General features: G+C 40.2%; 1 protein-coding gene across 18 annotated transcripts in view; it reads left to right on the plus strand.

Moving 5' to 3' along the window:
• magi2a (membrane associated guanylate kinase, WW and PDZ domain containing 2a) overlaps nt 1-25,688 on the plus strand; it is a 685,460-nt gene that overhangs the window by 478,470 nt on the left and 181,302 nt on the right. For all 18 annotated transcript variants that reach the window (XM_072562648.1, XM_072562647.1, XM_072562643.1 and 15 more), the window contains one exon: nt 21,300-21,521. In XM_072562648.1, the coding sequence (XP_072418749.1) occupies nt 21,300-21,521 (222 nt within the window). The remainder of the gene's footprint in view (nt 1-21,299; nt 21,522-25,688) is intronic.

Below are 25,688 nucleotides of genomic sequence, written 5' to 3' on the forward strand. Positions count from 1 at the left end.
GCATACCTGGTGAGGACAGCAGATTTCCTTCCCTGAAGGACATTAATGAACCCGATGGGTTTTTCCCACAATGGTTTCATGGTGATCAGTAGATGTTTAATTCCAGAACTTTTTTTTGTTGAATTCAAATTCCACCATCTGCCATGGCAGAATTTGAATCCGGGTATCCAGAACACTTATCTGAGTTTCAGAATTAATAGAGATAATATCACTAGGCCATCACCTACCCCTATTGGTCCCATTAGTAGCCAATCATTCTCCCAGGCTGGTCATTATTTACTCCTTTGACTGTCCAACTGTCGTTCTCTCTCTTTAGGCTCTATGTCCACCTATAATTTACTCCTTATCCCCTTCCCTGTAACTTATGCATAAAAACCAATGGTTTTCTAGCTACCATTAGTTCTAAGGAAGGGTCACTGGACCCAAAACATTAACTTTGATTTCCCCTCACAGATGCTGCCAGACATGCTGAGCTTTTCCAGCAATTTCTTTTTTTCTCTGATTTACAGCATCCGCAGATTTTTTTTTCCTTTTTTTTAATGACTGGTATAATCTCAATGATATATGAGGTTGAATGTCTAGCTTTATTTGTATAGTCAGCTTTCCTGGTATGTGTCCAGGTTGTTAAATGTGTCATTATAGAACACTATTACTTTTTGACATTTATTGATAATGATGGCATCAATTAGTTTTGTTAATTCTAACTGTTGACATGCACAAAATTTAAGTACTTAGCAATGTAATTTCCAGGATTATGCTGAACTTCCATGTCTATCATAAACTGAAAGGTTCTATTGTTAATCTTAAAATGAGCTATTCATTCAGCATTACCTCCTGTCTGTACTGAATCCATTAAAAAAAATTAAAAGATCATTCTAAGGCTGCACTTTACATATTTTATTTAGATATGATGAGAATGATTTTGCTTTGAATTCACATTTTAAGACAATTACTTAATTTTTCTTCATATGACCACAAACCAGACTTTGTTTCTTTTATGGGATACATTGCAGTAATTTCTAATCAGTAATCAGCTTATTGTTCCAATGTGGTTCTACTTGGCAGCTTGACTTATGACACAGCTATATCTATAAGCAGGCAACAACACTTGGAACACAAAAGGTTACAGTCATTAGAGTATCCCATAAGATCAATTATTTGATATTAAGAATTTTTATTTTTTGATGCAGTGTCAAAATTGACAACCCCATGCTTTAAACATTATACTTTACACTGTTAACATTGCACAGATGTTTTAGCTGGAAAGATGAAATATGAGAGTAAGCCAGCTAGTATTATAAGACAAGACTGCAAGAATATTTTTAGATATGTAAAAGGTAAGAGAGAGGCAAGAATAGACATTGGACCGCAGGAAAATATGGCTGGAAAAGTAGTAATGGGTATGAAAGAAATTGCAGAGGAACTGAAATAGGTACTTTGAATCAGACTTCATGTGGAAGTCTGAAAATGAGGCTCACTGAAGATGTTACCTAGTAGGGTGATGAAACATCAGCAAGCAAACCTATATCTAGAACTTCAACCTGAGCTACAAATTTTCTCAAAACTCACTAATATTCTGTTTGGAATAAATGATAATATTTGCAGGTTTAAAAAAAAATAAATGATAGATATCCTAGGCAGCAAATAAACTCTTGTTGGCTTTCAATGAAGATATTGAAAATTCTCAGAAAAACTAACAAAATGAAGCTCTCAAGAATTCAGTTAAAGAAATTATTGAACCTCTCAGAGGCATTAAGTGAGATTAAATAAAATGAACAACCCAGACATTGAAAAGGGTAGAAAGAATAGGCACAACAAGGGAATGGCTAGTAAGATCTAAATCTATAAACTTTTTTCAATTCAGTATAAAAAGAGACATAGCATAAATGCTACAAAACCATAAATCTGCAAGCAATAGGGTACATAAACTGTAAATGTAACAGACTGGAAAAATGATGATAGCCCCAAAAAATGATGCAGATAATAAACTGATTAGAACCTTAAGCTTCGAGCACATATTTCCATCAGTTAGGAAATAGCTGTATGCCCTTCAGTTACATGACCACATTTGGTGTGTGGCCTTATTGGATTTGTGTGGCAGCTGTTGATACTGTCTTGAGTTTTGACTCATTCATTGCTCATGCTTCATTTTGCTTTGTGGTGCCACTTTATGAGCCCTATAAGGATAGCACATGCTATTATTTGGTCAATTGATGAGAGATTATAATTCATCTTTAGAATATAAGAAAACCCAAATGTTTTTGAAAAATTTTAGTGTTTCCTCACTGGCCGGCTATATTCTATGTTGACTAAGACAATTATGGGAAAGTATGTAGCAGGTAGATACTATGTATCCATAAAATGCAAGCTTTTATTTGATGGACACCTTATCATGATTTTCAATAGGTTATTGCCACACACTCTTGATGCCTTGCCCAATCTTGTGCCTTTTAGCTTCCCTGATCCTGAGATGCAGAACTGAATTTGTCCTGTTCTCACCTAGCTATAGGTTTTCTTCAAGAATATTCTCCATACAATATGCACACATGTTTTTGTATGGCTACTTACTGATAAATGCGCTCACAGTTACCAATTTGAAAAGTTCCATACCTACTTTCAGTCAATGCAGCGGCCATGACTTGCCCAGGCAATCCCTGTGGAAGAGTGTGTGTAGCAGGTGGCTCAATGCAAGTCGGGGTTTCTCCACATTACCTTGTTTGCCAATTGGTCTAGTGTTACAAAATGTTTAGCAGATATTCAGCATGTTCATGTTTATGATTCTGTATGGTGAGAATTGAGTATGTGACAGTTCTGATGGTTAGAGATGCATGCAGCTGCAGTCAGGTAATTCTACGGTTGTGTCAACAAGAAAGGCAACATATATCTATTACTTATTCCATGAATTATGCTGACATCAATATCCTTTCCCAATCCCATGACTCTCATAGAATCCCTACAGTGTGAAAACAGGTCATTTGGCCCAATAGGTCCACACTGCTGCTCTGAAGAGTATACCACCAAGACCTATTCCACTACCCTATTATTCTACATTGCCCCTGACTAATGCCTCTAGCCTACACATCCCTAAACATTATGGGAAATTTAACATCGCCAATTCACCTGACCTGCACATCATTGGACTGTGGAAGGACACCAGAGCAACCGTTGGAAACCCATGCAGACTTGATGAGAATGTGCAAACTCTACGCATACAGTCGCCCGAGGCTAGACTCGAACCAGGGTCCCTGGCGCTGTGAGGCAGCAGCGCTAACCACTGAGTCATCGTGCCTTTGCGTGTGGGTTTTCCATTACATGTGGAGACTGTCACCCAGCACATACCAGTGATAGCTGTTTTCTTCAGGATAATTGTCCTAATGGGCAATTTGTGGCCTGCCTTCAGTACAAACATTGTCTTCCAAAATGGCAACAATCTCATGCAGAGGTCACATATTTGCTGAGTGATAATTAAAATTAAAAGAAAGAAACAGAAGTTATATTCTTTGACTGCCTTGTGGAAACCAGTCAAGTGCAGCATAGCACCATTTAAAACTTGCACTTCACACTGTATGGGAGGAAGATGCTGAAGTAGCATTGGAAAAGGTGCAAAAGGCATTGACATAATTATTAACATGATGGCTTTTGCAACTGCTCCATCCACTGCTGGATCAAGAATTCTCCACACTGTCTCCAGCAAGAAACTTAAGAGAAATAGGCATGACTTCATCCACAGATTCTCTGTTGTTATCTCCTGTTGGTGAAACCTTCTCCTCTGAAAGGGAGAATGCTGTCAGTGATTGTATGACAAGATGTTTGAATCATGTCTGGCATGGTTGAAGAGCTGTAACAATGTACATCTGCAAGAAGCGGGTGAGAGGCTTGCAGCTTTCCTAAGTACAGGTGAGATATAGAAGGGGCTTTTTTTTTAAGCACAGATCCTGATTGATCAAGATTGCTGTTGGTTAGCTGATGAGCTATGAACCTGATGAGCTGTGTATGAAACTGGTGGTATAGTGAATAAGAAATGGCATTTGAAGATGTATTCAGTGACGCTAAACTACACATGCAAGGTCATTGAACTTGTGCCACAAAAATTCAAGAGCTTAAATTGTTGGTGACTGAAGGTATGGCCACAAATGATGGAGAGGTTAATATTGGGACTGCTTGAGAAGGTAGAATTAGAGAATTACAAATATATTATAGAGATGAAGAGCTGCAATACATTACAGACGCTATAGAAACAAAACATGGAAAAATTGAAAACAAGGATGTCAGGTTTAAAGTCAAGGCATTACTTGACTGGGAGCGAGTGTAGGTCAGTGAACACGGGTCATGAACAAACTGGATGTGCTGTGAATTAGGACACAGCCAGCAGAGCTTAAGACACTCTTAAATCTATAGAGGATATAAAGTGTGAAGCCTTGCGTGAATGCATTATAATAATCAAAGTTATGGAACAGGACCATAAGACACAGAATTTAGAGCTAAAGATTATAGTGTCATGCAACTGCAATGATATATTGAACACACCTAGATTGTTGTTAAGTCTTTCATCTTTTAGAATGGGTTGCAGGTTTCAGATCATTAATACGTAAATCTAAGAACTTCTTTTAAGTCACATTCTTGAGATAACTTAAGGTTTTATAAAAAAAGGTGACATCTCAGCTCAGACAGTACATTAAAGGTGTGAGGTTAGAGTCTATCTGTATCCCAATCTTGAGTCAGACTGGTTCTATTTCCAAAGTGGAATTTACAAAATATTACATGGATTGGCTGCCTGCAGATTGTGTATTTGTTGAGAAAAATGGAAATGTATCTGCAAATATGATTCTGCAAATATGATTCTGCAAATGCAAATTTACCCCATTGACTTATATGTATGTGCTTGTGCATGAGCGAGAGAGAAGGAGAATGAGTGTGTGTGTGAGTGTGAATGAATGTGGGACTCAGATAGTATAACCATTACAGAAACAGGACTGGTAGCTGAATGTGCCAGGGTACAGGAGCTTTAGGCAGGACAGAGGTGATGGAAGGAGAGGAGGGGGGAGTTGCATTTTTGATTAAGGTGAGTATCACAGCAGTAGTCAGAGATGAAATAACTGAAGCATCATCCAGTGAGACTTTGTGGGTGGAGCTAAGAAATAAGAAGGAGTTGGTGACATTATTAAGGTTGTACTGTAGGCCCCCAAATAGTCAACGGGAATTACAGGAACAAATATTCAAGGAGGTTGGGCAGACTTGCAGGAGCAATGGGGTTGTCATAGTCGGGTATTTTAATTTTCCCAACATAGACTGGAACTGCTAGAGCATTAAGGGCTTAGTTGGGTGGAATTTATTAAATGTGTTCAGGAAAGTTTCTTCAAACAGTATATAAAAGGAAGGGACAAAACCCAACCTACACTTGGGAAATAGGATAGGACAGGTGATGGAGGTAACTGTGGGGGAGCACTTTTGGGCCAGTGACCATAGCTTTATTAATTTTAAAATAGTTACAGAGAAGGGCAAAACCAGTCCAAAGGTTCAGATTCTAAATTGGAGAAAGACGAATTTTGATAGATTTAGGCAAGAGTTTGCAAGGGTTGATTGGAGTAGTTTGTTTGCAGGCAAAGGAATCTCTGGCAAGTGGGAGGCCTTTAAAATTGAGATAGACTTTGAATTCTAGCTATATGTTCCAGTGATGGTGAAGAGCAAGGTTGGCAGGATTAGGCAACCATGGGTGACAAGACTTATTGAGGCTTTGACCAGAAAAAAGGAGGAGGCGTGGCTTAGGTACAGGCAGCTGGAATCAAGGGAATCCTGGAGATGTACAGGGAATACAAGAGTTTACTGAAGAAGGAAATCAGGAGGGCAAAAAGGGGGCATGAGATAGCCTTGGCTAAGAAGATTAGGTTGAATCCAAAGAGGTATTTTAAATATATTGAAGGAAAAAGAATAACTAGAGAGAGAATAAAACTCCTCAATGATCAAAGTGGACATGCATGTTAAAACTGCAGGAGATGGGTGAGGTTCTCAATGAATATTTATCTTCTGTGTTTACTGTGGAGAAAGACATGAAAACTTGGGAACTTGGGAAGGTTAATGGTGATATCTTGGGGACAGTCCATATCACCTTAGAGGAGGTGTTGGATGTATTAGAATGCATGAAGATGGATAAATGTCCCAGTCCTGACCAGGTATATTGAAGAACACTGTAAGAGGCTAGAGAAGAAATTGCAGAGGTTCTGGCTGATATTTTTGCATCACTATTAGCCACATGTGAGGTCCTGGAAGACTGGAAGGTAGCAAATGTGCCCTTATTTAAGAAGGGCTGCAAAGAAAAACCTGGAAACTATAGACCAGTAAGCCTAACTTCTGTGGTGAGTAAGTTACTTGAGAAGATTCTGAGGAATAAGATATACATGCATTTGGAAAGACAGGGTTTAATTAGGAGTAGTCAGCATGGCTTTGTGAGTGGGAGATCATGCCTCACAAATTTGCTAGAGTTCTTTGATAAAGTGATCAGGAAGGTTAACAAGGGCAGGGCAGTAGACATAGTTGATATGGATTTAAGTAAGACCTTTGATAAGGTTCCACATGGTGGATTGCTCCAGAAAGTTAGATTGTATGGAATCCAGGGGGAGCTGGCAAATTGGATATAAATTGTCTTGATGGCAGGAATCAGAGGGTAATAGTGAAGGGATGCTTGTCCGACTGGAGGCCCGTGACTATTAGAGAGCCTCAGGGGTCAGTGCAAGGCCATTGCTGTATGTTATCTATATCAATGATTTGGATGAGATTGTACAAGGCATGATTAGTACGTTTGCTGATCACCCTAAAACCAGCGGTACTGTGCACAGTGATGTTGTCAGAAACTGCAGCAGGACTTTGATCGGTTTGGGAAGTGGGCCAAGAAATAGTAAATGGAGTTTAATATAGATAAGTGTGAGGTATTGCATTTTGGAAAGTCAAGTGAAGGTAGGAGTTTTATGGTGAACGGTGAGGCCTTAAGAAGTGTAATGGAACAGAGGGATCTTGGAGTTCAGGTTCACAGTTCTCTGAAAATGGGGTCATAGGTAGGCAGGGCAGTGAAGAAGGCTTTTGGCACACTGGCCTTCATCAGTCAGGGCATTAAGTATAAAAGTTGAGAAGTTATGTTGCAGTTATACAGGACGTTGGTGAGGCCACACTTGTGATCAGTTTTGGTCACCTTGCTATCGGAAAGGTTTTATTAAACTGGAAAGAGTGCAGAAGAAATTTACAGGATGTTGCCTGGACTCAATGTCTTGAGTTAGAGGGAGAAGGTGGACAAGCTCAGACTTTTTCTTTTGACCGTAGGAAACTGAGGGTATAAGAGGTGTATAAGATCATGAGAGGCATGCGTAGGGTGAATGCACTCAGTCTTTTTCCCAGGGTTGGGGAACTCAAGGACTAGAGGGTATCAGTTTAAAGTTAGAGGGGAATGAATCAAAGGGAACTTGAGGGACAACGTTTTTGAATTAAGGGTGGATGCATATAGAATGAGCTGCCAGTGGAAGTGGTTGAGGTGGGTACATTAACAACATTTGCACAAATACATGGATAGGAAAGGATTAGAAGGATATGGGCCAAGAGTAGGGAAATGGGGTTAGCATGGATAGGTGTTTTAGCTGACAGGGACCAGTTTGGGCCAAAAGGCCAGTCTCCATGCTGTAGGACTCTCTAACTCCAATGGGTAAAGGAGAATCCAAAGGGATTTTATAAATACATTTAGGGTAAAATGGTAACGAGGGAGAGAAGAGGGCCCTCAAAGATCAGGAAGGCAGCCTCTATGTGCAACCATAGGAAATGGGGGACGATTGTAAATTGTGATGGAAACTGTAGAGAAGAACATGGAAGATATAGAATGTGGAAAAATAGATGGCAACATCATGAAAAATATCTATATTACAGTTGAGGAGGTGCTCAATATCTTAAAATGCATAGAAGTGGATAAATCCCCAGGATCTGCTCAGGTGTACCCTTGAACTCTGAGAAGCTAGAGAAGTGATTGCTGGGCCCCTTGCTGAGATATTTGTATCTTCGAGACCCACAGGTGAGGTACTGGAAAACTGGATATTGAATAACGTGATGCCACTTTTAAGAAAGGTGGTAAGGAAAAGTCAAGGAACTATAGACCAGTGAACCTGACATCACTGGTGGGCAAGTTATTGGAGGGAATCCTGAGGAACAGGGTTTACATGTATTTGGATGTGCATGGACCGATTAGAGATAGTCAACATGGTTCTGTGTGTGGGAACACGTGTCTCACTAACATTATTGAGTTGTTTGAAGAAGTAACAAAGAGGATTGATGAGGGCAGAGTGGTGGACATGATCTTTATGGACTTCAGTAGGCATTTTACAAGGTTCCTCATGGTAGACTGGTTAGCAAGGTTAGATCACACAGAATACAGGGAGATCTAGCCATTTGAATACAGAACTGACTCGAAGGTAGAAGATAGAGGGTGGTGGTGGAGGGTTGTTTTTCAGACTGGAGGCCTGTGACCAGTGGTGTGCCACAAGGATCGGTGCTAGGTCCTTGCTTTTCATCTTTTATATAAATGATTTGGATGTGAACATAGGAGGTATAGTTAGTAAATTTGCAGATGACACCAAAATTAGAGGTGTAGTTGACAACGAAGAAGGTTAACTCAGAATATAATGGGATCTTGATCAGGTAGGCCAATGGAGTGGCAGATGAAGTTTAATTAAGACAAATGTGAGGTGCTGCATTTTGGAAAGGCAGAACTTATACTCTTAATGGTGGGATCCTGGGAAATATTTCTGAACAAAGAGACCTTGGAGTGCAGTTCATAATTCCTTGAAAGTGAGTCACAGGTAAATCAGAAAAAGGCGTTTGATATGGTATAGAACATAAAACAGTACAGCACAGTTACAGGCCCTTCAGCCTTCAATGTTGTGCCATGCTTTTTATCAGACTCTAAGATCAGATTAAACTAAATACCCTTCATTGTACTATCTTCCATGTGCCTATTCAAGAGTCGCTTAAATGTGCCTAACGTATCTGACTACTACCACTGCTAACAGTGCATTTCACGCACGAACCATTCATTGTGTAATGAACCCACCTCTGACATCTCCCCTAAGCCTTCCTCCAATCACCTTAAAATTATGCCCCTGCGTGATAAATATTTCCACCCTGGGAAAAAGTCTCTGGCTATCCACTCTATCTATACCTCTCAACAACTTGTACACCTCTACCAAGTCACCTTTTAGCTCCAGTGAGAAAGACCCTAACTCTCTCAACTTTTCATCACAAGACATACCTCCAGTCCAGGCAACACCTTGGTAAATCTCCTCTAACTCTCTCTAAAGCTTCCACATCTTTCCTACAATGAGGTGACCAGAACTGAACACAATAGAGACGTAGAGATGTGAAGCATGGAAACAAATCCTTCGGTCCAACTCATCCATGCCAACCAAATATCCTAACCTAACCTAGTCCCATTTGCCAGCACTTGGTCATGCCCCTTTAAACCTTTCCTATTCATATACCCATCCAAATGCCTTTTAAATGCTGTAATTACACCAGGATCCACCACTTCCTCTGGCAGCTCATTCCATACATGCACCACCCTCTGTGTGAAAACGTTGCCCCTTAAATCCCTTTTGTATAGCTCCCCTCTCACCTTAAACCTCTGCCATATAGTCCTGGAGTCCCCCACCCAGGGAAAAGTCCTTGTCTATTTATCCTATCCATGCCCTTTCAGGATCTTATATAAGGTTGCCCATCAGCCTCCGACACACCAGTGAAAACAGCCCCAGCCTATTTAGCCTCTCCCTATAGCTCAAATCCTCCAACCCTGACAACATCATTGTAAATCTTTCCCAAATCCTTTCAAGTTTCACAACATCCTCCTGATAGGAAGGAGAGCAAAATTGCACTCAGTATTGCAAAGGTCGCCTAACCAATGTCCTGTACAGCCACAACATGATCTCCCAACTCCTATGTTCAATGCTCTGACCAATAAAGGAAAGCATAACAAACACCTTGCTCACTATCCTATCTATCTGCAACTCTACTTTCAAGAAACCATGAACATGCACTCCAAGGTCTCTTTGTACAGCAACACTCCCCAGGACCCCACCATTAAATATATAAGTCCTGCTCTAATTTGCTTTTCCAAAAACCAGCACCTCGCATTTATCTAAATTAAACTTCATCTGCCACTCCTTAGCCTATTGGCCTACCTGATGAAGATCCCGTAGTACGCTGAGAAAACCTACTTCGCTGTCCACTACATCTCCAATTTTGGTGTCATCTGCAAACTTACTAACTATACCTCCTATGTTCACATCCAAATCATTAATTTAAATGACGGAAAGCTGTGGACCCAGCACTGATCCTTGTGGCACTTCACTCCACTTCAGGCCTCCAATCTGAAAAGCAATCCTCTACTGATACCCCCCGTTCTACCTTCGAACCAGTTCTGTATCCAATTGGCTAGTTCTCCCTGTATTCCATGAGATCTAACTTGCCAACCAGTCTCCCATGAGGAACCTTACCGAATGTTTTACTGGTCCATATAGATCATGCCTACTGCTCTGCCCTCATCAATCTTCTTTGTTACTTCTTCAAAAAAGTCAATCAAGATTGTGAGACATGATTTCCCATGCATAAAGCCATGTTAACTATCCCTAATCAGTTCTTGCCTTTCCAAATTCATGTACACCCTGTCCTTCAAGATTCCCTCCAATAACTTCGCCACGACCGATGTCAGACTGACCGGTCTATAGTTCCCTGGCTTTGCCTTACCACTTTTCTTAAATAGGGGCACCATGTTAGCAGGCCTGTAGTCTTCTAGCATCTCACCTGTGACTATCGATGATACAAATATCTCAGCAAGGGGCCCAGCAATCAATTCCCTAGCTTCCCATAGAGTTCTAGAGTACACCTGGCTGAGTCCTAGGGATTTATCCACTTTTATACATTTCAAGACATCCTGCGGCACCACCTCAGTAATACAGACATTTTTCAAGATGTCTCCATCTATTTCCCCACATTCTATATCTTCCTTGTCCTTCTCCACAGTAAACCCTGATGCAAAATACTTGTTTAGTATCTCCCTCATCTCCTGTGGCTCCACACAGGCCCTATTCTCTCCCCAGTTACCCTTTTGTCGTTAATGTATTTGTAAAAACCCTTTGGATTCTCCTTTGTCAAAGCTATCTCATGTCCCCTCTTAAATATACACCTACTGCCTTTACACTCTTCTCAGGATTCACTCTATCTCTCCTGTCTATATCTGACATATGCTTCCTTCTTTTTCTTAACCAAACCCTCTCGTCATCCAGTATTCCCTGCACCTACCGGCCTTTCCTTTCACCCTAACAGGAATATACTGTCTCTGGACTCTTGTTATCTCATTTTCAATGGCTTCCCATTTTTCAGCCGTCCCTTTACCTGCAAACATCTGCCCCCACCCAACTTTTTGAAAGTTCTTGCCTAATACAGTATTTTGCCTCATTAGTCTTCCTCCAATTTAGAACTTCAACTTTTAAATCCGGTCTATCCTTTTCCATCACTACTTTAAATCTAATAGAATTATGGTCGCAGGATCCAAAGTGCTCCCCCACTGACACTTCAGACACCTGTCCTGCCTTATTTCCCAAGATTAGGTCAAGTTTTGCACATTTTTTAGTATTTACATCCACATACTGAATCAGAAAATTTTCTTGTACACACTTAACAAATTTTTGCCAATCTAAACTCTTAATAATATGGCAGCCCCAATCTATGTTTGGAAAGTTAAAATTCCCTACCATAACCACCCTGTTATTTCAATTTCCCGCTGACTATTAAGGGTCTATAATACAATCCCAATAAGGTGATCATCCCTTTATTATTTCTGAGTTCTAGCCATATAACTTCCCTGGCAATATTCCCAGGAACATTCTCCCTAAGTATAGCAGTAATGCTATCCCTTATCAAAAACACCATTCCCCTTCCTCTCTTGCCTCCCTTTCTATCCTCCCTGTAGCATTTGTAAACTGGAACATTAAGCTGCCAGTCCAGTCCATCCCTGAGCCATGTTTCTGTAATTGCTATGATATCCCAGTCCCATGTTCCTCACCATGCCCTTAGTTCATCGGCTTTCCTGTTGGGCCTCTTTATTGAAGAGGAATGTATCAGTTCTACTTTGTTCTCTGTTTTGTTCCTGACTGTTTGACTCACTGATTTTCCCAATTATGCCATTCTCAGATTGATCTCTTTCCTCACTATTTCCCTGGGTCCCATACCCCACCTTACTCGTTAAATCCTCCTGAGCAGCTCTCAAAATTCTCTCTGACAGTACATTAGTCCCCTTCCAATTCAGGTGCAATCCATCCTTCTTGTATAGGTCACTTCTACAGAAGAGATTCCCATTATCCAAAAGTGTGAACCCTTCTCCCCTGCACCAGTTCCTCAGCCACGTATTCATCTCCTCTACGCTCTTATTTCTACCCTCACTAGCTCGTAGCATCAGGAGTAATCCCGATATTACTACCCTGGAGGACCTCCTTTTTAAATTCCTGCCAAACTTTCTATATTCTCCCTTCAAATTCTTTTCTTTTTCCTTTCCAATGTATACAATGATTTCCTGCTAGGCCCTCTCCCCCCTGAGAACATTCTGCACTCTCTCTAAGATATCCTTGATTCTGGGACCAGGGAGGCAACACACCCTGACGTATCGCTGCTTACCACAGAAACGTGTGTCTGTGCCTCTGACTAGAGTGTCCCCTATCACAATTGATTGCTTGGAACCTGACGTACCCCTCATTACACCAGAGCCAGTCTTGATAACAGAAACTTGGCTGTTTGTGCTGCATTCCCCTGAGAGTCCATCACACCGAAATTTTCCAAAACAGCACACTTGTTTGAAATGGGGATAGTGACAGAAGACTCCTGCACTACCTGCCTACCCCTTCTACCTTTCGTGGAGTTAACCCATCTACCTCATTCTATCTGTGGCATTTTTCCTTTCCAATAACTCCCATTCATCACACCCCCAGCTCCTGTAAATTCCTTATTCCCTCTAACTACCATTCCAACCGATCCATGTGATCTGATAGGATTCACAACCATAGGCACTTACTGCAGACATAATCGTCAGTGACGTGGAAACTGTCCCTAAACTCCTACATCTGACAGGAAGAGCATATCACTCTTCTAAAGGCAATCTTTGCTTCTTCACAATCTACAGATGCAGAAAATAGCACCTTTTTTTGCTCTAAAAAACAGTGCTCCAAGCAAACTTAGTATTGTGGTTTATATTTTAAAAATGTAATCAAGGGACAGATCTCAATAAAACATATAATCAAGAAAGAACATACTTTACTCACTCCTGTAGAATTACAGCAAGGTTACATGTCAAAAACTATGTACTTATCTGTTCTTGTGCCATGAGCTCGCCCACACCTGTTCCTTCAAGGTCAGCTGTGAATTTCACTGCTCGTTAATTTTTCCTAGATGCAATCCAATGCTCAGAGATACATGAACTCAAACAGCAAAACTAATAACTGTGCAGATTCACTGCTGTCTCAGTTAGCAGTGGAGGTTTCTTTCTCACTCTCTCTCTCTCAACTGATTGTGTGATCACTTCCTTTTGAAAGTGCTATTGTTTTGATCTTTTCTCCCCAAAGTTCCGGAACAATGCGACAGCATATAAAACAACAATTGCTGCTCCTGGAATTCAAGGAAATCACCCCCAACACCTAAAGTATCTCAAAAAAAGGAGCAGCTCTTACAGCCACAATTTTTTCCCGTCCTCCATCTTGAATTACCCAGAATCCTTTTAGAGTCACAGAGATGTACAGCATGGAGACAGACCCTTCGGTCCAACTTGTCCATGCTGACCAGATACCCCAACCCAATCTAGTCCCACCTGCCAACATCTGGCCCATATCCCTCCAAACCCTTCCTATTCATATACCCATCCAGATGCCTTTTAAATGTTGCAATTGTACTACCTCCACCAGTCCCTCTGGCAGCTCATTCCATACATGCGGCACTCTCTGCGTGAAAACACTTCCCCTTAGGTCTCTTTTATATCTTTCCCCTCTCACCCTAAACCTATGCCCTCTAATTCTGGATTCCCCCACCCCAGGGAAAAGACTTTGTCTATTTATCCTATCCATGCCCCTCATGATTTTATAAGCCTGTATAAGATCACCTCTCAGCCGTCAGTGCTCCAAGGAAAACAGCCCTAGCCTACTGAACCTCTCCCTATAGCTCAAATCCTCAAACCCTGGCAACATCCTTGTAAATCTTTTCTGAACTCTTTCAAGTTTCACAACATCTTTCTGATAAGAAGGAGACCAGAATTGTATGCAATATTCCAACAGTAGCCTAACCGATGTCCTGTACAGCCACAACATGACCTTCCAACTCCTGTACTCAATACTCTTACCAATAATGGAAAACATACTATACGCCTTCTTCACTATCCTATCTATCTGCAAGTCCACTTTCAAGCAGATCTGAACCTGTACTCCAAGGTCTCTTTGTTCAGCAACACTCCCTACAATTAAGTGTAAAAGTCATCCTAAGGTTTGCTTTCCCTCACATTTACCTAAATTAAACTCCATCTGTCACTTCTCAGCCCATTGGCCCATCTGATCAAGATCCCGTTATAATCTGAGGTAACTTTCTTCGCTGTCCACTACACCTCCAATTTTGGTGCCATCAGCAAACTTACTAACTATACCTCTTAAGCTCACATCCAAATCATTTATATAAATGATGAAAAGTAGTGGACCCAGAACCGATCCGTGTGGCACTCCACGAGCCTTAGGTCTCCAGTCTGACAAACAACCCTGCACCACCACCCTTTGTCTTCTACCTTTGAGCCACTTCTGTATCCAAATGGCGAGTTCTCCCTGTATTCCATGAGATCTAACCTTGCTCACCAGTCTCCCATGGGGAACCTTGTCAAATGCCTTACTAAAGCCCATATAGATCACATCTACCGCTCTGCCTCATCAATCCTCTTTGTTACTTCTTCAAAAAACTCAATCAAGTTTGTGAGACATGATTTCCCACACATAAAGCCATGTTGACTATCCCTAATCAGTCCTTGCCTTTCCAAATACATGTACATCCTGTCCCTCAGGATTCCCTCCAACAACTTGCCCACCACCGCGTTAGGCTCAGTGGCCTATAGTTTCCTGGCTTGTCCTTACCACCTTTCTTAAACAATGGTACCACGTTAGCCAACCTCCAGTCTTCCGGCACCTCATCTGTGACTATTGATGATACAAGTATTTCAGTAAGAGGCCCAGCAGTCACTTTCCTAGCTTCCCACAGAGTTCTAGGGTACATCTGCTCAGGTCCTGGGGATTTATCCACTTTTATGTGTTTGAAGACATCCAGCACTTCCTCCTCTGTAATATTCCGTTTATTCCAAGTATAGTCTAATCAAGGCTCTAGAGAGCTGCAGCATAACCTCATCATTCTTAAAATCAATCCCCTGCTTAACAACCCTATCAACTTGGGTGGCAACTTTGAGGGATCTATGGACATGGACCCCAAGATCCCTCTTTTCCTCCACACCACTAAGAATCCTCCCTTTAACCCTGTATTCTGCATTCAAATTCAATCTTCCAAACTGAATCACTTCACACTTTTCCAGGTTGAGCTCCATCTGCCACTTATCAGCCCAGCTCTGCATCCAGTTAATGTCCCATGGTAACCTACAACAGCCCTCCACACATCAAAACTCCACCAGCCTTCATGTCATCAGCAAACTTACTAACCCATCCTTCCACTTCCTCATCCAAGTAATTCATAAAAATCACAAAGAGCAGAGATCCCAGAACCGATCCTTGCATAACACCACTGGTCACCAAACTCCAGGCTGAATGCTCTGTGCTTTCCTTTATTGGTCAGTGCATTGAGTATAGGAGTTGAGAGGTCATGTTGTGACTGTACAGGACATTGGTTAGGCCTCTTTTGGAATATTGTATGCAATTCTGGTCTCCCTGCTATAGGAAGGATGTTGTGAAACTTGAAAGGGTTCAGAAAAGATTTATAAGGATGTTGCCAGGGTTGGTGGTTTTAAGCTGTAGGGAAAGGCTGAATAGGCTGGGGTTGTTTTCCCTGGATCATCAGAGGCTGAGGGGTGACCTTATAGAGGTGTACAAGATCATGAGAGGCATGGGTATGGTAAATAGTCAACGTCTTTTCCCCGGGATGGGGAGTCCAGAACTAGAGGGCATAGGTTTTGGATGAGAGAGGAAAGATTTAAAAGGGACCTAAGGAGCAATGTTTTCATGCAGAGGATGGTGCTTGTATGGAATGACTGCCAGAGGAAGTAGTGAAGGCTGGTACAATTACAGCATTTAAAAGACATTTGGATGGGTATATGAATAGGGAGGGTTTAGAGGGATATGAGCCAGATGGGACTAGATTGGGTTGCGATATCTGGTCGACATGGACGAGTTGGACTGAAGGGTCTTTTTCCGTGCTGTACATCTCTATGACTCTATGACTTTTAACTGCCCTTGGGCAAGTAGGAATGGGCAATACATACTGGCATAGCCAGCGATGCTGTCATACCATGAATGAATTTTTAAAATCTGTTGTTAACTTAGACATTATTGCATTTTGATATCAAAACAATTATTATAAAACATCAGATTCAATAAAGATGTAGATGAAACAAACCATCTTAGTACTAATAGACAGTAGAATGCAATAATATTTTTTGTGCTGGTTGTTGCTTAGTAAACATACTTCCTTGACTGACACTACATTTGTATACATTTGAGATCCAAACTTAAGATCAGACAGTTGGGAACAAATTGACACTTGCTTGGTTATGATGATGAGCGTCAAAAAATACTAGTTCCTATTGTGTAATAACTAAGGAAGCCTGAGTTGTTGTTGAACACCAAAATAAGGGTACTGTGGGTAAATCACCACAAGTGACCTCTAATGTGGCTACTTACTGAGAAATCTCAGAGACAACCAAGTACTGAAACATTAATTCAAACCTGATAATACATATCAATCAAATGTCATACCCTTCAAGTGAACAAGTATAACCCTGCAACCCAAATTAGGTATTACCCAATTAATGCTGAAATCTGGACAGGACTTCAACCAGCAGTGATCTGTCTCTGGAAGCTTCCATGTTTTGGCTTTTCTGTAATGTTGTGCTTCACAGTTCTGCTGAGGTGGATTTCTGGTGTTCAATTCGTATATAAATTTTCGTCCTTCGGTCTATGTGTGATACTGTTGATGATTTTTAAAAATTCTTTCATCCAAATTACTGCAAGTCTGCAGCTGGCTTCTTTATCAAAAGTAATTTATTTGTTTCTTTTTACATTGGCTATCTGTTTTCCTGTGATTAGATTAGATTCACTACAGTGTGGAAACAGGCCCTTCGGCCCAACAAGTCCATACCGACCCTCTGAAGAGCAACCCACCCAGACCCATTCCCCTACATTCACCCCTGACTAATGCACCTAACACTACGGGCAATTTAGCAAGGCCAATTCACCTAACCTGCACATCTTTGGACTGTGGGAGGAAACCCACGCAGACACGGGAGAATGTGCAAACTCCACACAGACACTTGCCCGAGCTGGGATTTGAACCCGGGTCTCTGGCACTGTGAGGCAGCAGTGCTAACCACTGAACCACCATGCCACCCCTAACTCCTCAAATTCTTCTGCAGGGCAATCAGTTATCCTTGTGGCAACAAAACAGTTTATCTTTGTTGATTCATTCAATCCATGAACAGTTATTAAAGTTATGAAGTCTATAAGACCACAGTTCCTCCTGCTTGTAGCATACAAAGGCTAGACCCAGTCCAGTGCAGGCGGTTCTGCAGACCCAGGGGGTTCTGGTTTATTTTATTTTATAATCAGCCTGTTCAGAGATGTTATTACACACTCTGGAGCAGGTGGAACATGAACCCAGGTCTCCTGCACCAGAATTAGAGACACTACAACTGTACCAAATAAGCTCCCCTCTCCTGTTTACTAGACAGATACTTTAATCCAATGATCTGTGGTGCCACCCCTGGATCTGCTTTGTTTTTGTTTTAATACCCAGAAAAGTTATCATACAACCGAACGACTTTCTCACCAGCAAATCACCATGACTTTGCTTTTGTTTTTAAACTATCAACTATCATCAGGTAATCACCCATGCAGCCAATTAGAAGTTGATATGCTGAGTCTGCTTTTTTTAAATGTATATGCTTAGAAGTGCTATCAAAGAAAACTATGTGAATTGCCCACCACCAAAATCACCATGACCTTCTTTGCTTTATCTTTCCTTTTTCAATTGCTGACCACCACAGTAATCACCTATGTAATCAATGAAACATCTACTAGCAAAGCCCCTTATAGGCAATATAAACAATCAAAAGTAAGGATGAGGTAGGCAGTGAAGGAAGGGGCTAAATCAGGATGGATTTGGAGAAAGAAATAAAACACTGTATCCTTGCAGTGCCCCACCTCTCTCTAAAGATATCGAGAGCATTAATGAGCACAGCATTTTCCCTCTTAAAGGAAACCCAGGAACACTGAGTCTGCTTTTTTTTTCTCTAACAAGAAGTGTCATCACACAAAGCTGAGCAACCTTTCAATCACCAAATCACTGTCATATTCCTTCTGTATGTTTTATTTTAAAGTGCTAACCACTGCCAGTAAGAACACTGATGCAGCCAATTCAATATTTACATGCAAAGCTTGTTGGTGACAATGGAAATCATCAGAAGTGAGAGGCAGGTAGAGAGAGGGGGAAGAGACTAAATCCAAGTGGAGTTGAAGGGGGGAAATAAAGCACTGGACTCCCTGCAGTGCTGGGATCTGCTATATTATTTTTCTGTCAAGGAGTGTTTTCCAATCCCAAATGACTGACATTTTCTTGTTTTAACTATTAACCACCACCAGTAAGGGGGCGTCAAAAGCAGAAATTGCTGGAACAGCTCAGGAGGTCTGGCAGCATCTGTTGAGAGAAAGCACAATTAACATTTCTTCAGAACTGATTGTATTTAGAAAAAAGGTTGATATGAAATGTTGAGTACAGGATTAAAGACAGGATTCTTGGCAATGTGGAGGGACAGCGGGATCTTGGTGTGCAGGTACATAGATCCCTTAAAATTGCCACCCAGGTGGACAGGTTTGTTAAGAATGCATATGGTGTTTTGGCTTTCATTAACAGGAGGATTGAGTTTAAGAGCCGTGAGATGTTATTGCAGCTCTATAAAACTTTGGTTAGACCGGACTTGGAATATTTTATCCAGTTCTGGTCGCCCTATTAAAGGAAAGATGTGGATGCTTTGGAGAGGGTTCAGTGGACGTTTACCAGGATGCCGCCGAGAATGTAGGGTCTATATTACGAAGAGAGGTTGACTGAGCTCGGACTTTTTTCATTGGAAAAAACAAGGAAGAGTGGGGACTGAGGTATGCAAGATAATGAGAGACATAGATAGAGTTGATAGCCAGAGACTTTCTCCCAGGGTAGAAATTGTTAACACGATGGGTCATAGTTTTATGGTGTTTGGCAGAAAGTTTAGAGGAGATGTCAGAGGTGGGTTCTTTATGCAGAGAGTTGTGAAAGTATGGAATGCGCTGCCAGCAGCAGTTGTGGAAGCGAGGTCATTGGGGATATTTCAGAAACTGCTGGACATTCGTATGGTTACAGAAATTTGAGGGTTCGTACATTAGGTTTACCTCACATGAGGATCAATGGTCAGCACAACATCGTGGGCTGAAGGGCCTGTTCTGTGCTGTACTGTTCTATGTTCTATGTATGCTATAGAATGGATGAGGGGAGGGGGCAGGAATAAATGGTAGGTGGACATGAGGTCCAGAGAGAAAGAGTTAAAAAAGATAGTTGAATAGACAAGTGACTGGATAAATGGTTATCTCACACCTCTGGAAAAATGGGACTTAAACCCAACTCTTCTAGTCCAGAGGTAAGGACACTACTACTTACCACAATAGCCCTTATACAGGCCTGCTTTACTCCGTTTTCTATCCAGAAGTGTTATCACACACAACTGTATTAACAAGTGGTGGGATGACTTCAATTTCTTAAATGGCAAGCTCCTGATTTAAAATATGCCGCCATCATGCATCTCCAAAGTATTGAATGGAAGAACCAGAAAGAAACCTAAGTAAAATCTAACAATTTAAGTGATATTCAAGCACACAATATTTGCACACAGTATGATTAAACTGAGGGGAATCAGAAATGCTGTTTTTAATTCTGGATAGGCAATTCAGACAGTTTCCCATTTGTTAATCGGGATAAAAGATCCTAAAGCACCAATCCTATTTCTCATTTCTCAAGGTCCTGGCAGACACTCGTTCTACAACTCACAACACTAAATAGATTTATAGGTCATTTATCTGTACCAGTTGATGATGTTTGTCTACGTAACAGCAATGATAAGAATTTAAATTTTGCACCAACCATTGTACCATCTTGATGACTTGAAAAATGGTGTCTAAAAGCAGATTCTTCCTTTCTAACCAAAACTGGGAGAAGTGTAAATAATAGCATATATGTAATCAGATTCATGGATAATTGGATCTTTCATGAAACTCTGCTCAAGAGTGTTCCATTTATGAATGTAACAATTTTTGTAAGAACAAGAAAGCAAAAAATTGAATATGCTGTAAATGGAAATTGCTGGAAAGAAAACGTAACAGGTCTGGCCGCATTTATGGAGAGAAACCAGAGTTAACAGAGAGAAAGTTAAAAGAAAGTTTCTTTCCACAAATGCTGCCAGGCCTACTGAGTTTTTCCAGCAATTTCTGGGTTTTTTATTGCCAGGATCGGTAGCTCTTTCAGTTTTATGTTTTCAATGGAACTGTCATAGAGTATGCTAATTAGAATGGAGCCTGGAGTTTATTGTAAGTCTCAAGCTAATTAAGATCCGAATGACCATTAAATGGATCAAAGGCAAGCTGGCCAATTGCAGACAGACCCACTCCAACTTTTACACCAAGCATAACATTCAACCTTCAGGTAATGTACTAAAATCCCTGATGAATTAGGCAATATTGTTAATCTCAAAATCTGAATAACAACAGATCTGAGACTCTGTTTTGAGTAATTTGTTCTTAATAATTTGTTCTTGTGTGTAAAGACAAAGCTTTTCTTGTGAGAAATGTGCAGTGTTGAATTAGTTTTTTTTAGTCTAGTAAAAGTGAAACAAAACTAAGGTAGTAACCTTCCTCCCCTAATGTTTCTAATTTCTGATTGTTTCATGTTACAGACATATGACTTATCTATGCACATCTTTTAAATGAACTCACGAGGAACTTACTACTGTATTGCAGACAATTACTATGGCACTCCAAAACCTCCAGCAGAACCAACGCCACTTCTGCTAAATGTAACAGATCAAATTTTGCCTGGTGCTAGACCTAGTGCTGAGGGAAAAAGGAAAAGAAATAAATCAGTAAGTAACATGGAAAAAGCTGGAATTTCCCCTCCTGAAGAAGAGGAAGAAGAAGAAGAGAGACCTGTTATCAATGGAAATGGAGTCATAGTACCACCAGGTCAGTGTAAAACTGGAAGGACATTTTTGTTATTTCTCTTTTAGGTGGAAGAGATATTAAGACATCTAAGGACTGATTATATATTCTGTGAATATGGGACATTATTGTCTGTGAATGCCCTTGCATTAGTCAAAAACTTTCTCGTGATGTTCTATAGCAAATTGTTGTCAGCAGAATATCTAAATAGTGTGGTATCTTCTAAAGGAGTCTGGGACCTATGTAAATAGAGCTGAGAATTGTGTGTCTCCTTACCCAACCAAATTGCAGATTGGTTCAGTTTTCAATTAATGCAAACAGAATCTGAATCAAGAAGTGAAAGTTTGAGTAATGAATTCAATCTGAAATTAACTATAGAAAGGGAAGTAAAGAACAGAAAAAGGAATGATTTCAGAGGGAGAGATAAAACAGAAAAACATAATTTAAATTTATTTTTCATACTTTTAATCTCCATAAATACTTAAACTTCAAAGGATTGAGACTCCATTATTTACAGCATCAATGAGTTTGTTTATGAATTACCATGACATTAAAAGCATGCGTAGACATGAATGACTTGGCTTAATATTTTGAAAGCTGTTTAGTCCAGGAGTCTGTTTTCAATGCAGGAACCTATGACCAGTCAATACATTTGAGTTAGGATCCATATAGTGAAATGCCATTTTTACACAGTTCATAGCAAAACCATATGTCTAAGAAAATATTTTTAGCTTTTGATCATTAGTTATGCAAATAGATTCTCTGGAAACTGTTATCTGATTTGAGCATTTTTTAAAAAAGTGCCATTAGTCTCAACTTTGTTTTCACAGCAAAATCTTATGATTTGGAGATGCTAGTGTTGGACTGGGGTGTACAAAGTTAAAAATCACACAACACCAGGTTATAGTCCAACAGGTTTAATTGGAAACACGCTAGCTTTCGGAGCAACGCTCCTTCATCAGGTGATTGTGATGAAGGATCTCCTGATGAAGGAGCGTCGCTCCGAAAGCTAGTGTGTTTCCAATTAAACCTATTGGACTATAACCTGGTGTTGTGTGATTTTTGACTTCTTATGTGAAGACTTATGTATTAGAAATGGTTTAATTAATTAGTTTCCATTTCTTTGCTGTTTCACAATTTTGTCAGATTACTTGTTCCCAGAAATCAATGATTGAGATTGTGGAACAAATTTGGATTTGCTGTTTAGATATTAAAGATATTAACTTTAACTTTTTGGCACCTTTATTTCATGATTTTAAGTCTAGAAAACAATAAATGAACAGATAGTAATTTGAATGGATTATAAATGTAAATTCAGCAGAATTTTCAAAGATTTTGGAAGAGTATCTGTTTTGTAAGGTATTTCTTCATGAATCAGTAAAAATCAAGAGAAATAGACATTTTTCATAACACATTCAATAGTTCTTTGTCAGTTCTCAAGTCAGCATTATTTCTGTATGGAAAAATTCACAGCATAACCACAATTGCTAAAATTTCCCTCTCCTGTTTACCCACAGACATTTTGTTGACAAATTTCCCATTAAAATGTTCCCAAATGGGACATACTTCTTAAATTACTTGAGTGCAATAGTGTTTTTCATCCTGATGCTCCACATAATTATTCTATCTGGAATCATAATTTAAAACTGCTGTCACAAAGCTGGCTTCTTTTTTTTTAAAACTGTTCCTTTTCTTAAGGATGCTATGTCTTCGTTTGTTTTTTCAGAGAGGGACTAAACTGCTCTCGGTGCCAATTAGACTGGTTTGGTACAGAGCTTAAAAGGTATTGAGAAGCTTTTTGTTCATATGTAAACAGATAAGACTTCAGGCCAAAGTGGTCGTGTTTAAGAAGTGACCTGTATAATGAAAGGGGAATGGTCAGCTCTCTAGCTGAGCAGTTTAGTTCAGTCCAGAACTAGTTGGGAGTTCAACGGTGAGCTGTGTGGAAACAAACTCTCTCTCTTTCTGCTTTTCTAACTTCACCCAGTAAGCATGTGTTCCATTTGTACTGGTTTTTAAGGGAGTTTGCTATTGAGACTGTTGTGAATATTCAGAACAACATAATTAAGTCTAGTTTGGATAGACTGAGTTTTGTAGTGGCTTTTTGTTCTGTTCTTTGTGTTTCATTGTGTAATTTTGTGAATAAAGTTTTGTCTGTTTTAAAACCTGGTAGTCAAGCTCGCTAACTTAATCTGGATCAATTTCACTGTACACTTACTGAAACAAATTGCAAAGTTATGGTCTGAGCTTAAGAATGATTTGAGTGATCTGGACTACTCTTTCAATATACAATATGAAGAACCCTGAAAGATGGTTTGAACAGACATTTTTAAATCCACCTAGGTATATTTATTTTTAAAATATTCAGAAACCTTCCAGAATGGAACCTTGTCCTTTCAATTTTCTGTCTTTTTTCAATCCTCCATTAGAAAAGTGAATTGATGCAATGGCTGAAACAATCTCCAGTGCCCTTATGAAGCATAGAGACAGCAGTTCAGAAACATAAAGGAGGAACCAGGTCAGACTTATGTTGAGTTCGAAAGAATTTAAACATAGCAATTTTGATAGATGGGCCTTAAAAATAGATAAGGCATATGAGGCCTAAGAGGAATTATCCTGCTGGATGATTTTAAAAACTCACTTGCAGTGATGATAAAAATTAATGTGGATGAACAGAAGGTTCAAGTGAGATGAGCGGCAGAGATGGCAGATGAATATGCATTGGTGCATAAGGTGAGATTTAGCTTCCAAGAGGAATTTCATCCTGTGAGGGATACAAATTGGGAGAAGGGGAGATCCTACAGTACAAAACAAAGATTAGAGCACACTGGTAACAGTTTACCACTGGTAACAGTTTACCACAGGTGAAAAAGGAAATCTAAGAGGATGTAAAGGAGGTGAAAGGTCTCAGATGTTTTCACTGTAATGGAGTGAGACACAAAAAATTACAGTGCCGATGGTTTAAGAAGGGCACTGGGAAAAGGTGTTTTCACTGCCAGAAGGTGAGACACATTAGATCACGATGCTGGTGTTTGAAGAAAGGCACTGTGGGAATAGATGTGGTAAAAGAGGCTAAGCCAGCAGGATTAGTGAAAGTAGTAAAGGAAATCCCAAAAAAAGTTGAGGAGCTTCAGGAGATTACACAGCCCAGGCAGGGGCTGGGTATTGAGTGTTAGTGCTTGATCTCAACAAAGACTTCACATCTGTGGGTAAAGTTTACTCAGGAACAACAGGGGGAGAGGGAAAGTATTACAATTTTGAGAGATACAGGAACTAATCAGTCTCTAATAGTAAGAGATGAAAATATTAGCACTCTTTCTGACATGTTACTCTAGAGAATGGTAATTTGTGGAATTGTTGGCCAGAAATTTAGCATTCCCCTGTGTAAGATCAGGTTGGAGAGCCAATATCAAGACTGGGGAAGCAACAGTGGGAATGACTGACAGAGTGTCAGTTCCAGAAATACAGATTGTTCTTGGGAACGACTTAGCAGGATTCAAGGTGTGAGTGACACCCCTTGTTGTGGAGAAGCCAAAGGGAAACATGGGAACCAAGGAGTTAAAAGACGAATACCCTGGAATTTTTCCAGACTGGGCAGTAACAAGATCCCACTCTAATAAGCCACAGCAATAACAAAAAACTAAAGCGAAAGACAAAGGCGTTGAGGTTCAGTTAGCAGACACCTTGTTTGCTATAATGTTGCAGGAAAATCTGGACAGGTGGAGGGTCAGGCAATAGTGTTTAGTCCTGAAAGGCTAATGGACTTACAGCAGAAAGATGAGACAATAAAATATATATATATATATAGATGCTTACTCAGAAAAGGAATCCCATTCATATTGTTTGCTGTTAGAGAAGCCCCAAATGAATCTACTCAGTTTAGTCCCTTTGAATTAATATTCGGACATGAACTAAGAGGGCCTTTGAAATTAATTAAAGAAAAATTGCCAGGACCGAAGTCAGAAATGTCACACTCAAATTATGTGATAAATCAGGTAGGTGAGTAGGCTAAACAGCACCTGAAGAGGGCACTGATAAAATGAAGCAGGTGGCAAATAAAAACTCTAAAATTAAGATGTTTTCCCATGGGGATGACATATTAGTATTATTACCAGTGGTAGGAGATCCCTTCAAAGCCAGGCTTAGTGGTCTCTATCAAATTGAGAAAAAGTTGAGTCAAGTAAACTGTCT

The sequence above is a fragment of the Chiloscyllium punctatum genome, chromosome 44, assembly GCF_047496795.1.
Source record: "Chiloscyllium punctatum isolate Juve2018m chromosome 44, sChiPun1.3, whole genome shotgun sequence".
NCBI classification, from domain to species: Eukaryota; Metazoa; Chordata; class Chondrichthyes; order Orectolobiformes; family Hemiscylliidae; genus Chiloscyllium; species Chiloscyllium punctatum.